This window comes from Eleginops maclovinus, chromosome 5 (genome assembly GCF_036324505.1).
Source record: "Eleginops maclovinus isolate JMC-PN-2008 ecotype Puerto Natales chromosome 5, JC_Emac_rtc_rv5, whole genome shotgun sequence".
NCBI lineage: Eukaryota > Metazoa > Chordata > Actinopteri > Perciformes > Eleginopidae > Eleginops > Eleginops maclovinus.
Genome location: NC_086353.1, coordinates 16,298,519 through 16,312,401, shown reverse-complemented (window position 1 = coordinate 16,312,401; position 13,883 = coordinate 16,298,519). Strand labels below are relative to the sequence as shown.

Genomic DNA, 13,883 nt, shown 5'->3' with positions numbered 1-13,883 from the left:
TCACTCTTCTCTTGCCTCCCTGATATATGATATGACTGATTATCTTGTGTGTGTATTTGTGTGTTTGTGTGTGTGTGTGTGTGTGTGTGTGTGTGTGTGTGTGTGTGTGTGTGTGTGTGTGTGTGTGTGTGTGTTTATGTTCTTCACTATATGTGTGTATTTGCATATATTCTGTTGTTCTAGAGAGCTGTTGACCGTAGGCTATGTTGTCATTAGCAAACATCCTCTTTCCTTCAGGAATATGTGTCAAAGTGCAAAGTCTTCACAACAGTCATGTGGTTTCGGTTAGTGCTAAATTACCCAACATATAAGCCTATAATGATAAAACAGTTGGAAGTTATAGTAATCATTTTCTTAAATTCATATATATATTTTTTTTGTTGCATTTTCCGCAGTGGCACCACAGAAAAAGGTCTAACCTCAAGTGGTTTCAAGGTATACAAATCAAAAGTCTCTAACACTACTGTGAACAGTAATACAGACAGTTTGTTTTTGTCTGGAAATGTCCAGATGAAACTAACGTCATTAATGATGGCTCTGTTGCTTTTGTGCTCTGATTAAAGACTACCAGAGTCATCATGCACTTATTAATTATTTGTGCTTTTCCTGCTATGACATGACAAAATAATCTACTGGTTAAAAGGTTGTTAATCCTTACTGGGATTACTGGGTCCCTGCATTACACAGCAAATTCATTTGGAATTGGTTGAAAATTAAATCTTTTACATATTATTTTATCACATTATTTTGTGTATTACAAAACCCCCCGGCAAACAACATTTAATCAATATAAAATAAATACAAATACATTGTGCTGAAAAATGCTTGAATATAAATGAGAAAATATCAGTGTGAAAAAAAAGCTATATAAACAACGGGCACATCTTCCGTTGGTATCATCTATCTTAAACCTTCTCTCAAGGTGAATATCAGTATTTCTGTAATATTCTCTGAACCGTTACTTAGATTTAAACAGTAATTTTCTCTTGGTGTGTAAAGTTTTATTGTGGTTATTTTGTGCATTTTCATTGCCTTTACCCAATAATCCTCTCTAGGATGGTTATTTTTTTCTAATTGACTTTTATTTCACCTGTGAAAACATGTTGTGTAATTTACTATATGGAGCATATTATTTATGTATCATAGTAATGGATGCAATGACCCTGTATTCTCTGTTTTTTAAATATAAAAGTGATCTACCTTATCACGTGTGTGATGCAGTTAACCACAAGACGTTGTTGTTTGAAAAGTCCCTTTGACAGACCGATAAATACTAAGTTACATATAATGCAGAGTTTAGACATGGTGAAAGTTGTTTGTTGGATTCATACAATCATACAGTGCTGTCAGTGGGAGACTATCGTGAAGTCATAACTCTGTGTGTATAGTCAACTGTTAGTGTCTGTGAGTGTATGTAATATTGAGTGTGTTTGAGTCCACTGAAAATGTCACTGATTTGCATTTTAAATGTTGTTACTCAGATTACCACACCTTTATAATCATATCATTTCTCTGTAGCCTTTCTAAAATTTACTCGGTGTGTATCGGTGTGCCTACTAGCCATCTGCTGACCTATGTTATCAGTAATGGTCTATTCATCTCAAACAGCTGGCGGCCACCCTGACCCCAGTCTCTCTGTCTGTCTGTCTGTCTGTCTGTCTGTCTGTCTGTCTGTCTGTCTGTCTGTCTGTCTGTCTGTCTGTCTGTCTGTCTGTCTGTCTGTCTGTCTGTCTGTCTGTCTGTCTGTCTGTCTGTCTGTCTGTCTGTCTGTCTGTCTGTCTCTCTGTCTACTGTTTTCAGTCTGATTATTGTTCTCAGTAATCAGACTGTTCCTTAAATTTCCCATTGCTTGTGCAATCCGTGAAACATCACAAGAATCTAGATTGTTTTTGTTATTCTAACTGTATGGGAAACAACAGTTTAGATGACATAGAGGTTATATTATTTTGGTGTCACTTACATTAAGTTAACAGGTCAGTGGTTGAACATTTGTGACAAGAACTCTACTGTGATGTTTGTGATGATGACTTTCTTTTCAAAACTTTCATTTGTCGTGATAACAAACAACCAAAAGTATGGTTAATTGAGCTCATGGCCCTTCAAAAAAAACATCCTTAACATGACGCGTTGCTGAAAAACGAGAAAAACACAATCAAAAACTGAAAACTGTGGAAGTATTAAGGTTCTGAACCAAATGTACAACACATCAACATACAGTAACTCATAGGTGTTTTATCTTGCCATTTAATTGATAATAACTTAACCATCTCTTTCTATATCTGCAGTTTCTTTGTGACACAAATGTGCATGTGTGTGTTTTTTGCCAGTTAAAAGAAATAGGAAGCAGTGTTGATCCAATGTAAAAAATGACTATTTGCATCAGTGGTGTTTCTTACAGGCAGGGAGAGACAGGGTGAGGGCCTGTAGTCAGATGAGGCATTATATTACATTACAATGCATTATACTGTGTGTGTGGCTACAAGTCCTTCAAAGTATTTTTGAACAGTTTTCTATTTGTTTTTGCTTAATTGTGCACCACAATTTTGACCAACTTTTAACCTTACAAGATCTTTGGAACGTTAAACTGGGCCACTTCTAGAAACTTCACACAGCATCACTGTTGATGATATTAAAAGGTCTTCTTGTTTAAAAACCTGTTGTTGCATGCCAGAAACAAATTTGAAGTTGGATTGAACATAAAATCGGGCTTAACAAGCCCGTCGAGAAAACTGTTTTAGATGTTTTTTCGGTCATTTTTCTTTTGAACTCTCAGTCTCTTCCTATCTCCCATGCTTTGCATCTGACTCTAATTTAAATGTCCACTTTCAGCCATCTTGGGATCTCTGGTCTGTGTTTAGAGGGGTAACGCTGTTTGTCCAATTACTCCCACACACACACACACACACACACACACACACACACACACACACACACACACACACACACACACACACACACACACACACACACACACACACACACACACACACACACACACACACACACACACACACACACACACACACACACGCATATTATACTGCCAAGCTCTGCTGTAGTTCCCAAAGGAGAACCCATGGCTATTTTTGAGACTGTGGAGGACTTAATACCCAGTGAGAGAGAGACAGTTTACAGGGAGGTGTAGAATAACACAGACAATCTTCTCTGGACTGATGGAGATTCTGGGATGTCGCTGGTAGGATCATTTGCATGATGACAGGGCAAGACAAATCAAATTATTAAGTGCAATTTCAGGAAATAGCTTTGATGGGAAAATTAATGTAACACTCATGTCTGGCCTGACTCTTTCCAAATGTAATACAAACTGCTGACTAGCCCAATCTATCTTATCTTTTTGGTTCAATCTGCACAAAGTGTTAAAAATAGAAATAAACAATGAAGCTCTAACATACAGACACAAGAGTGGTATGGATCTGCTCAAACAACTCTCACCAAAAAAGCGAATGAAACTATTCCTCTATGGTTAAATGAGATTATGCTACACAGCAGTGCTTCACTCATGAACATTTGTCCCATTCTGGAAGAAAAATTGAATTGAACAGTTCAAAGTCCTTCCCTGCTCCCAGCTGACTTGCTGTAAGATATCCTTGGGTTATAATTATTGAGACAGTGTCCAACCAGTAGGCTGTACGTTCTCAAAATAATATGTCTCGGCAGCTCATGAAATTTTAAAACACAAAGAGCTTTTATTTTGTCCAGAATGCACTGTACATCTGGAATCTATTATTGGACATTGGATAGGAGAAAGAAACCATTCATTTTAGGAATGAAAAGAAGCATGGCAAGGGTATTCAAATGCAAATACAAAGCCAAAGTGTCCATGAGCTTGCTGCCAGTGACCTCAAAGGAAAATGAAAAAAGCAGGAAGAGGAAAAGAAGATAATGAGAAGAAAAATGATGAAGAGCAGCAGATTAAAGAGAAGGGGACACCCAGGGCAACAAAGCGTGATTGCAAAAGATAAAACAGGTCAAAAAGACAGACACACAGAAGAGAAAAGAGCGAGGTTCTTTCATACAGGTGAAAAGGGAGAAAAAGGGAAAGCAAAGCAGCTGGTCGGGTGATTTTTTGGTCATGTGAGTTTGGGTTATAAATAAATCCATAATGTGATGGTTTTGTCTGGGGAAGTGGGGAAATCAACTACAGCATTTCTTTGTCATTTATAAAGTCATGTTCAAGTTTAAATAAGATCAAATATAATAATATAACATATATCCCTTTGCAGCCACGTCATGTTTTTAATCCAAGAATGTGGATGAAATTCAATGAAATGTGTGTCTAGATGAAAAAGAACCATTTGTTCATACATTTTCTGGTTCAAAAGTCAAATATCTTTGGAATTAGAAATAAAATAGTGATCAGCAGTCTGACAATGACTCATAACCTCAACAGTCACGCAAGCACTCATCTTTATGGGAGTAGGCCTTTGCTATTAGGAAGTGGCCAATCTCTCATTCTAAAACCTGTTCAGACCAGACGAATTGTAAGCAATACAAGGAATACGTTTTGTTTTGGATGTGATCTCACATTCAGCAAGTGTCAGAAAATCGCACATACCTCTTAGTACTTTATGTGTTATTGTCAGCCGCTTGTCTCAAACCACAAGTGTTAGTTATCACGTGAATGGTGGCCCTGCTGTATTTAATTGTCCCTGTAAACCAGGGGTATCCAAACTACGGCCCGGGGCCAAATGCGGACCGTTGTCCATTTTGAATCGGCCCTCAGCAACATTGAAAAGTATAATGGAATATAGGCCCAATCCTTATCTTATATTGTACTTCTTAAATATATATGTAAACATATTTTACGTTATTAGTAGCATGCATGTGTTAATAAACCCCCTTCCAGTCAATAAAGCTGAAACATTTTCTAACAAATCTTAGTTTATAAAAATCACGCATTTATATAACAAGCTTGAAATTTACCCTTCATATTTCCCCTTATTTCAAGAAATCTGACGCTTCTGTTTTAAGGAATGAATGAGCTGCCAACACTTAAAATAAATGTATCATTTATTAGATACATAATTGACCTACATTTGCTTAATTTTGCTAACTTATAAGGCAAAATACCTCACCTCTAGTGAGGCGCCCAGCCCATCGTATGGTTTCCTATATATGGCCCTCAGTGAAAAAAAGTTTGGACACCCCTGCTGTAAACCATGATTGGATCAGCTAAATGGAATTCAGCCATCATAGTTTTGATTATTTTTACCTGTGATTGTCCTCTGTGAGAACTTTTACATTGTGGATTGTGTGAGTTGAATTTAAATTTAAAGGCAAGTTATGATTTAATTAAAAAATAAAATAATCCTAGTGTTGATTTGCTGTAAAAGTGAATTTGGCAGTAGGTTGATTAATCTTTATTAAATGAAATCAACTTGTTACATATCATAATCTGTCTCTGATATAATTCTTGGGAGTAAAACTAATTGCATCTAAACTATGACTTAATTTGAAATATTTATTACATTTTTTCCCCTCTAGTATCTCACATCTTTGTCTCGATAATATGTTGCTGACATTTCCTGTGATTTCTCATTACATATAATGGCAACAGCTTCTTGGTCTCTTCTGATCTGTCTGGTATGAAAGAGAATGTTAAAATGTAAGACTGTTTAGGACTTACTGCTAAAAGTGTTTTGTATGTGTTGTGGTCTTTTATTTGATTTGTGGGTGTACACAAGTATGTGTTTGTGTTAATGTGTACACCTTTGTCCATTTTTCTCTAGTACAATGACTTTTTTCCAAAGTCACCAGAAGGTCTCAGACGATGGAGTGACTCATCCTCTCCTTGTGGGCAGCAGCAGCAGAGAGCTGGACTCCAGCGCCATCTGCTGTACAGCCTGTGGAAAAGCAATTCTGAAAATCAAAAATAAATTACATTTTCCTTTTAATTAAGTTCTTGGTTTGTTTACATGGTTATGTGTTTTATGTACATGTATTATTTGTATGTTGTATATATGCTGTTCTTTTTCATATGCATACCCATGTAACTTCTCCATATACCTAAATGTTTGTTGCCACTGCAATTGAAATATGGGAAAATTGGGTTCATAATTCTCTGTTCCTCACCCCTGCAATTGAAATGCTCTAGTAAAAAAATCCTCATTAGCATCAACGGACATGCTGAGCCCTAACAATGTTGCTAAAAGCATAATACACAAAAAAGTGACCCGCAAAACTCTAAATATTGTGCTCAAATGTTTCCTCAAGTTTCTGTAAATACATGCCAATGTCATACAGAAAATATATTGTTGCAATACTAGTAGTGCTTACACTGAAATACCCATATGCATTATTTATGCAATAATTCATGATTGGGGTATTTTTGTTTGTATTTTGATGACACAATTACTAGTATACTCTTGTTTGAATTAAGTTAGTTTGACAAAGCTCAGGTCACCTGGCTTGGGATTGTAAAGAGAAACCAGACATCAAGTGCAACCTAGTTTAAGAGATAAAATCAAAAATATGTGTATGAGTGAGGAAATCCTGTAAAGTGCTACAGAACTCCCACCTTTCTCCCTTTCTAAAGTCTTTGAGGTTTATGTTCCTTGCAGCTCTTGATGATATATTTGGTCCTGACATGGTTGAAAACAGCTTTTTTTATATGTTCCCACATGGGAGGTTTATTTTAAGTCCCAGCCAAGAGTCTAATCCAGTGTTTTAAAAACAAAAGCTGTAAATTATATACAGAAGGATCCCCCAAGAAGAAGTCATGGCAAGATTTTAATGTCCAATGTCCACCTCAAAGTCTCCCCAACCCTCTCTTCTTTCAAATCTGCACTAAAAACACACCTTTTTGCACTAGCCTTCACCATCTAACTCCCACCATCTTCTTCTTGTTTTAACCTCTGTTTTGTTTTTAACCTTAGTATAAATTAATACATGATCTGTTTGCATAATTTTTATAGGGCAATATGTAAAGCGTCTTTGAGTACCTTAAAAAGCGCTATATAAATGTGATTTATTATTATTCTTAAATATTAAAAGAGATACAACATTTGAATAATCTTGAACCAGTCTTCAAACATAATAAATCATCAGCCCATCATTTACGAGGGCCTGTCAATGATACACTAATGGTGTGCCATCTTTGCCAGGTCGGAGATGGGTAAACTGTAATTATGAACAAATGACTTTATGAAAGAGCCAACCTGAGCAGTCATTGTTGAGTACATTCTCTTTGTTTAAAGTGAGGACATTTTACCCATATTTTTCACAACAGGCCTCTTAACGAATCAGGAGTGCAGCAGTTAAACACAAATACGTAGAACAGAGGCGTTCCTTTTACCAACAGATAGCAGACCCAACATGCAGTCTGATTGGATTGTGTCCTAAAACAACTGTAAAATAGGTCAAATTATAGTAGGGCCAAAGACTGTATAAATAAAGGGTGGGACTGTTCAACGGCTTTTCAGCAGCACACTAATCTGTTGGCAGGCAAAAACTGTGTGCAAAGGCAGGATGTGTCCACTTTATGCATTTATAATACTGTAAAAAGGTACAGTCTTACAATCTTTTCAAAAAAACAAATCAATATATGAAAAACAATATTTCAGAACCGGAGAAAATAATAGATAAACACACACACACACACACACACACACACACACACACACACACACACACACACACACACACACACACACACACACACACACACACACACACACACACACACACACACACACACACACACACAGAAATGTATATATTGAAAGTGTTCAAGTTGATAAACAATAATGGTAGTGAGAAAGTTAAGAACATATTCATATATGAACACACATCTGATATATTTATTGTATGACATAAATATATATTTATAAATGTATATTTATGTCGTACACAGAACAAATGTTCATCTTCTGTATAGTGAGCCATGGGGCTTGTGAATATTTTAAATACGTTCAAATCTCACAAATAATTTACTCAGTAAATAAAGTTTATAAAATTTGAGGGGTACACCAAACAATATAGTTTTTTCATAGTCATTTTCAAATGTCCCTTTGTGTGTTGTTGGTCTAATAAAGCAGATACTGTATATACTTGTAATTGAAATTCTGTAAGTCTTGTTTAATTAAGCAGTGTAAATAATTTGATGATAACATTACAAAAGTACATTCATCTAGATGTGAAACCATAGACAAATTGAACAGCAAAGGATGAAATTCGAATTCTTATGTATAAAGTTAGTTCTGGTAGTGTAAAAAAAGTAAAAAAAAGAAAAAAAAAAAAAGAAGGGAAATCCGCTCTATCGGTATCTGTCTTGAATCTCATCACCAGTTTATGATTTTCCTTACACGTCCCCACAGCTTAGTGAGCCATAGGTTTACCCCCAAGTCTGTAAGATATTGCAATTCCGGGATTAACATCTTTCGGCACATCTCCTCATTGGCTTTATTTACATTTTTGTTCAAATTGTATCCTTCAATAGACTTCTCTCCGATGGGCTGCCACGGCTGCATGGCAGCATCATGAATACTTGCAGCCTCCACAGAGTGGCCTCCTTCAATGCAGAGCTTCACCAGTTCTGCATTCCTCCTCCTGAGCTCTGCAACGTCGTCTTCCATATGCTTTCTACCATAAGCCTCAACCTTCTTCCAAAAGGTCAGGTTAAAATGTTTATATAGCTTCCAGTCTATGCTGTTCCACTGCAGGGCCTTTGCCCTGAGCTCAGGAGTTAGTTTAGGTATGGTGGATTTCATACGGGAGTTGAGCTTGAAGAAGAGTATGTCGTCCATCTGCCAACAGACAGAATCTTTGAACAGGATGAGGGATTCCTCAAAGTGCTCCATCAGCATGACTAAGTCAAAACGTTCAGCGATGACCCTTATTCTCTTCTCTACATGTGGGTCATCTGCATCCAGCGTGTTGTCCTGCCCAAGGTCAAAGAACAGCAGGTTCTTCAGGTAGAAGGAATTAAATCCATCCGGGCTGAAGTAATGTTTAGGATCACGCAGGAACTCGGCCATCTTATCCTCCCCTGTTATCCACCAGGTCAGAGGAACAACGTGACCAAAGTAATGAAAGGAGGACTCAAAGAGCTCTGCAGGATCTCTCAGGATCGTTATGTAGAAAGTGTCACGAGGCAGCACTTTTGCCACCTCGGGTGCATTGAATCGCATATGGTTACACATGATGTTAAAACACGTTCCAGATTTGTAGGCATCAACATACGTGCGCTGAAAAGATGATGGGTAGAAGAAATCGTTTCGGCTCTTTGGGAAGGCAAATTTGAGATTGAGCTTCTCTCCAAAGCGTAACAAGATGTTGATGAAGGTGCTGCTGGCGGTTTTATGGGTCTTCATAAACATGATATCTACTTTAGGAGCACAGACGTTATTGTCTTTCTGTGAGCTGTTTGTGTACTGCCTGCTGCTGCTGCTGCTCTGGCCTGGTCGTGGAGCACAGGAGAGAGGCACTGGGAGCCTGGATAACATAGGAAAATTATTTAGTGTCAGAAAAATTTAGCACAGCTCATTGACAGCGATGCACTGACAACAATAATGTAAACCTTTGTTCAAACGATTACAATGGACTTCATGAAAATATGGAAAATGTATGTGGATTTTGATTCCACTTTATCCTTAGGAATATGGGTACATCATACTATAACCACTATGGTGAGATCATTTAAAGATGTTTTGCACACTTTTTTTATTCTTGTTTCCGAAAATGATGAAAAAGGAAATCTACCGGCTACCCTAATGTCTGTTTTTGGAGTTCAGTTCAATTTGAGTAGATCATTTTAAACTAAAAATGAGGGTGACCATTAAGGTTAGGTTACTGCTTCGCATATGACCCTGTGATATTGGTTGCTACTGTCTGTAGATTTTCAATTTAACAAGATCTAAAAAACTGAGATTAAATCTATTTTTCTGTCAGTAGTATAGACTATATAATGTGTATAATGTATAATGTTATCTATCGATAAAGGCACCTGTAAATGATAGGTAAGGTCCTGAAACTAAAATATATTGCCTATGCAGTATATCTTGTAGCGATGTTTGTGAAGATGATGAAGAAGTCTCCGGAGACACCAGCTTGTATATAATAAGGTTTTTTACAACAGCATAGTATCATACCCCAACACGGGCAATACGAGGTTCCCAGAGCCAATTATGGAAGTCCCCCAGAACTATCTCTGTGCATGCCATTTATAGAAGAAAATATGTGTGCACATCCAAAGCTTGTGTGCTCACCTGAGGTAATCATTAACAATGTGTGCCCCCCTAAGGTGACATAGGTCATAGGGGTTCATAGGGGCCCCCTGGCGTATGCCAGATGTCGTTTTTCCCTCTCCTATTCCTCTTACACAACCTATGTCCTCAGAGAGTATCTACCTTTGTATATCACCAGATGTAATACACCACACCTACAAGGTAGACAAAAGATTTTCATATTTGAAGTCCAAAGTAGAGGAATGTAACCTTTGAACTTTTCTGCATCTGCTCACCTGCCAACAGTTTATGTGTCATTTTACCTTATTTTCTGTACAACGATCAATAGACTGTATTTTTTCTAACACCTTCTCGTGTTTATAAATGCTGTTTTATTTGTCTGAAAGTCTTACTCTGTAGTGTCGAAGTTGATCTGTATTGTTGAAAGAGCGTAGAACAGAGGGACACTGATGAGGAGGCAACCCACAGTGACACGTTTGACCCAGAACTGCCACCGCTGCCTCTCTTGTTTTTGTAGCATGGTGACCAGAGACTGAAAAATAATAATCATAACAAAGCAAAGCATTATTTCGTCAGACTTCTCAAATAACACACTTTAATTCAGTTTATCTTAAAGTGGACCTTCCAGTAAAACACGTTTTTCCCTGTTGTTTTTGACATAAGATAGGTCAATATGAGTTTGTGAACTATGGTAGGTTTGAAAACTATGGAACTTGTCTGCTGTATGGAATAGCCAATGAAAGGAAATAAGCGGAAGATATGGGCCAATCTGAAGTCTCCGTCAGTGTGTCGTAGCAAAGCTTAATTATTATTCATGGCTCCGCCCACTTGGTTTGTAACCGCCCATAGAATTTTTGACAGAACCAGGCAGAATGAAATCCGGTGACGAGCAGACTGGCTTTTCAGACGCAGATGAATTGTGGAGCTGTTGTGGGAGTTGAGCCGCAAGCACACTGCTTGCCTCGGCCAAGCAGCAAGCTAACGCTATAAACGCTACGCTACCAAGCTTTCAGGCGGTATGCCCACTAACTTTACCTGAACTGTGAGGAAACACGGCGATGATTTCTCATCACAACACGTTAACCTCTTAAGCCCAGACGCAGCAACTTGTAAGAAACAGCGTCTCAGTGCATGTTAACATTTAACAACCTATTAATGTGGCATACCAACTTAACGGGAAGAAACTCATAATTCGAACACCAAGAGTCTAAATCAGCACTGAACGAAAACGAGCTAACGCTACATAGCACCGAGTGAGTTATGGCGAGTTTTTTACTTCATGCTATCTGCACAAACCACATGTTATATGAAGCCTGAGATTCCACAGATTCCATTGGTAAGAGTCTCATCACTGTATGAACACAACTCACTGAACTAGCACCAAGAAAGAGCAAGAAAACTGCTTCACTTTACAGAGCCATAGCTATAAACAGTCTTTGCTGTTTGTGATCAAAAGTTGTGTTCAAGGTCATACAAACGCTGCTGAAGGTTAATCCGATGTCTCTGTGTCACTTTGAAATGATCACTGATAATCTATCATCAGTGTTCGAACTATGCCGAGATTTTCGGGGGGTCCCATTTTTCTCTCGGGGGGGGGGGGGGGGCTCTTGCGCTTGACTCAGAGCGCGGATCTCGATACTATTTTAGAGACCCCCCAACATTTCCCAAATCATGTTTTCGGGGGATCTCGTGTCAGTTTCAGGGGGTCTCGGATCCCCAATCAGAGCAGAGTGCGCTTTTGCAAAGGTGGGGGCATGGGCTCTTCAGAGTGTTTTCAGACGGAGTGAAAAGTGGTCATTTATGTACAGGCAGTGTGAGGAAAATAAAGCACTTTTTCAACATTGAAGCATGAAAACATGTCATAGTGGAGCAACAAAATACATATATGGACCTGAAAAGTAGCGTAATAGGGGACCTTTAAAGAGTCCCAGTATCAACTCAACCAATCAGTAAAGATTAACAGGTAAATGCTCGCTTGATTTTCACATCGCTTCAAATGACGGAAAACATATCCACTTGGCGAATTCAATAAATATATACAATCATAAAAAAGTTAAAACGCCTCCCCCCCCCCCCCTGTATTAAATCATTTGTGCTGGCAACTTAGATTTTACATTTTTACACATCTGCATTGTACGGAAGCCGAGAACGGCCATGGATTTTGCTCTTTTTTATGCACTGTTACCTCGTGATAACGACTTATTATCTCGATATAACAAAGATTGTTTTCTCGTGATAACTACTTATTATCAAGTAATCACGATATAACAAAGATTGTTTTCTGAATTAATTTATTTCGTTATCTCGACATAACAAAGATGGTTTACTCGTGAAAAATAATTAATTATTTCGTTATCTCGATATAACAGAAATATTTATGTTACCTTAGCTGAAGCAGCCGGATAGATACGAGTTTGTCAGCCTCTCATCTGCTAACCGGTAGTCCCTAAACAAACCCAGTCAAGTAAACAAACGTACATAAAGTGTAACTTAACGGTAGGCTACACCTACCGCCAGTGGCTACGGAAGCCGTTCATGGCAGCTCTTGTAGGTTGAAATCAGGTTGAAAAGGTTGAAATCAAGTCGAACATATTATAAATTAATTCGTTATCACGAGAAAACGATCTTTGTTATATCGATAACGAGAAATAAGTTGTTATCACGACATAACAGTGCGGCTTCCGTAGGCATTGCATAATTGTTTTCTGTTATGAAAAAATATTTTCAAAAAGTATTAGTCCATCTTAAATTAAGCACAATCAGGTTTTTGTTATCTCATAACAAGATTAGCACACATATGCAATGTAAAAATACATAAATTATAAGAATAAAATATTGAAAGGATTTCAGAGCTCTCATTGTCCTTATCATGGTAAATTTAGTTAGAGGGCATACAACCATTTCCATGCTTATTGCATTTATTAGAAGATTATTAGATTCAGTAGCGTAGAATTGTAAAATTGATGTCTTAAAGATTAATGTCATTGGGTTAAGGTTAATGATTAGTTTTCATTCCTCATATTTAACAGCGAGAAGTGTTCTGAATATTTTGTCTTCGATTGAATTCGATATATTCTATTATGTTTTATTGTGGTCTGGTCTACGCAAGCCTTTATTTTCTCATTTAGCTTTAGCCTACAGACTTTTTGCTCACCTATTCTGAAGAACCACAAATATGCTATATCTGAATGCTTCGGTTTCATTTTGATGTGTTTGTTGAGGAACAAAGTCATCAAAATTAAATGTCAAACATGGAAAACAAAAATTGAACGAAAAGAAATTGGCATTGGACATTTAAATCAATAGACGATAAAACACAATATTATCTTTGCAAAGGGAAAATCAAATGCTTACTATTTATGTGGCACGTCAGTCCCTGGACTCTCTTCTTTCCTTCCTATCTACCTCTCTTCCTCCTGCCGTGACGGTTTCTTCACATCTTATCTGTTTATAGCCTTGTTTATTGTGCTGTGGATGGGGCTGTGAGGTCGAACTTCATTATCTCCATAGAAACAAAATCAGTCCTGTCCAAGGGTGGAGTGACGAATGAAAAGGCAAAAAGCAGGAATGCAAGTTGTCACGACTAACTGCAGGAAGGACTCCTGCAAAATACCATCCTGACTGTATGACTCCTTTTATGAGACACATTGGCAAGCATCGAGGCAAACTTCCTATCCT

General features: G+C 37.6%; 1 protein-coding gene across 1 annotated transcript; it reads right to left on the bottom strand.

Annotated features, from left to right (window-relative positions):
- Positions 1-7,705: 7,705 nt before the first annotated feature.
- LOC134865088 (galactosylceramide sulfotransferase-like) lies at positions 7,706-13,605 on the bottom strand. Its single transcript, XM_063884494.1, has 3 exons — positions 13,560-13,605; positions 10,598-10,737; positions 7,706-9,453 (listed from the first exon to the last, which is right to left on the bottom strand). The coding sequence occupies exons 2-3, from the start codon at positions 10,723-10,725 to the stop codon at positions 8,301-8,303; spliced, it is 1,281 nt and encodes a 426-aa protein (XP_063740564.1). The 5' UTR covers positions 10,726-10,737; positions 13,560-13,605; the 3' UTR covers positions 7,706-8,300.
- Between the last annotated feature and the right edge of the window lie 278 nt (positions 13,606-13,883).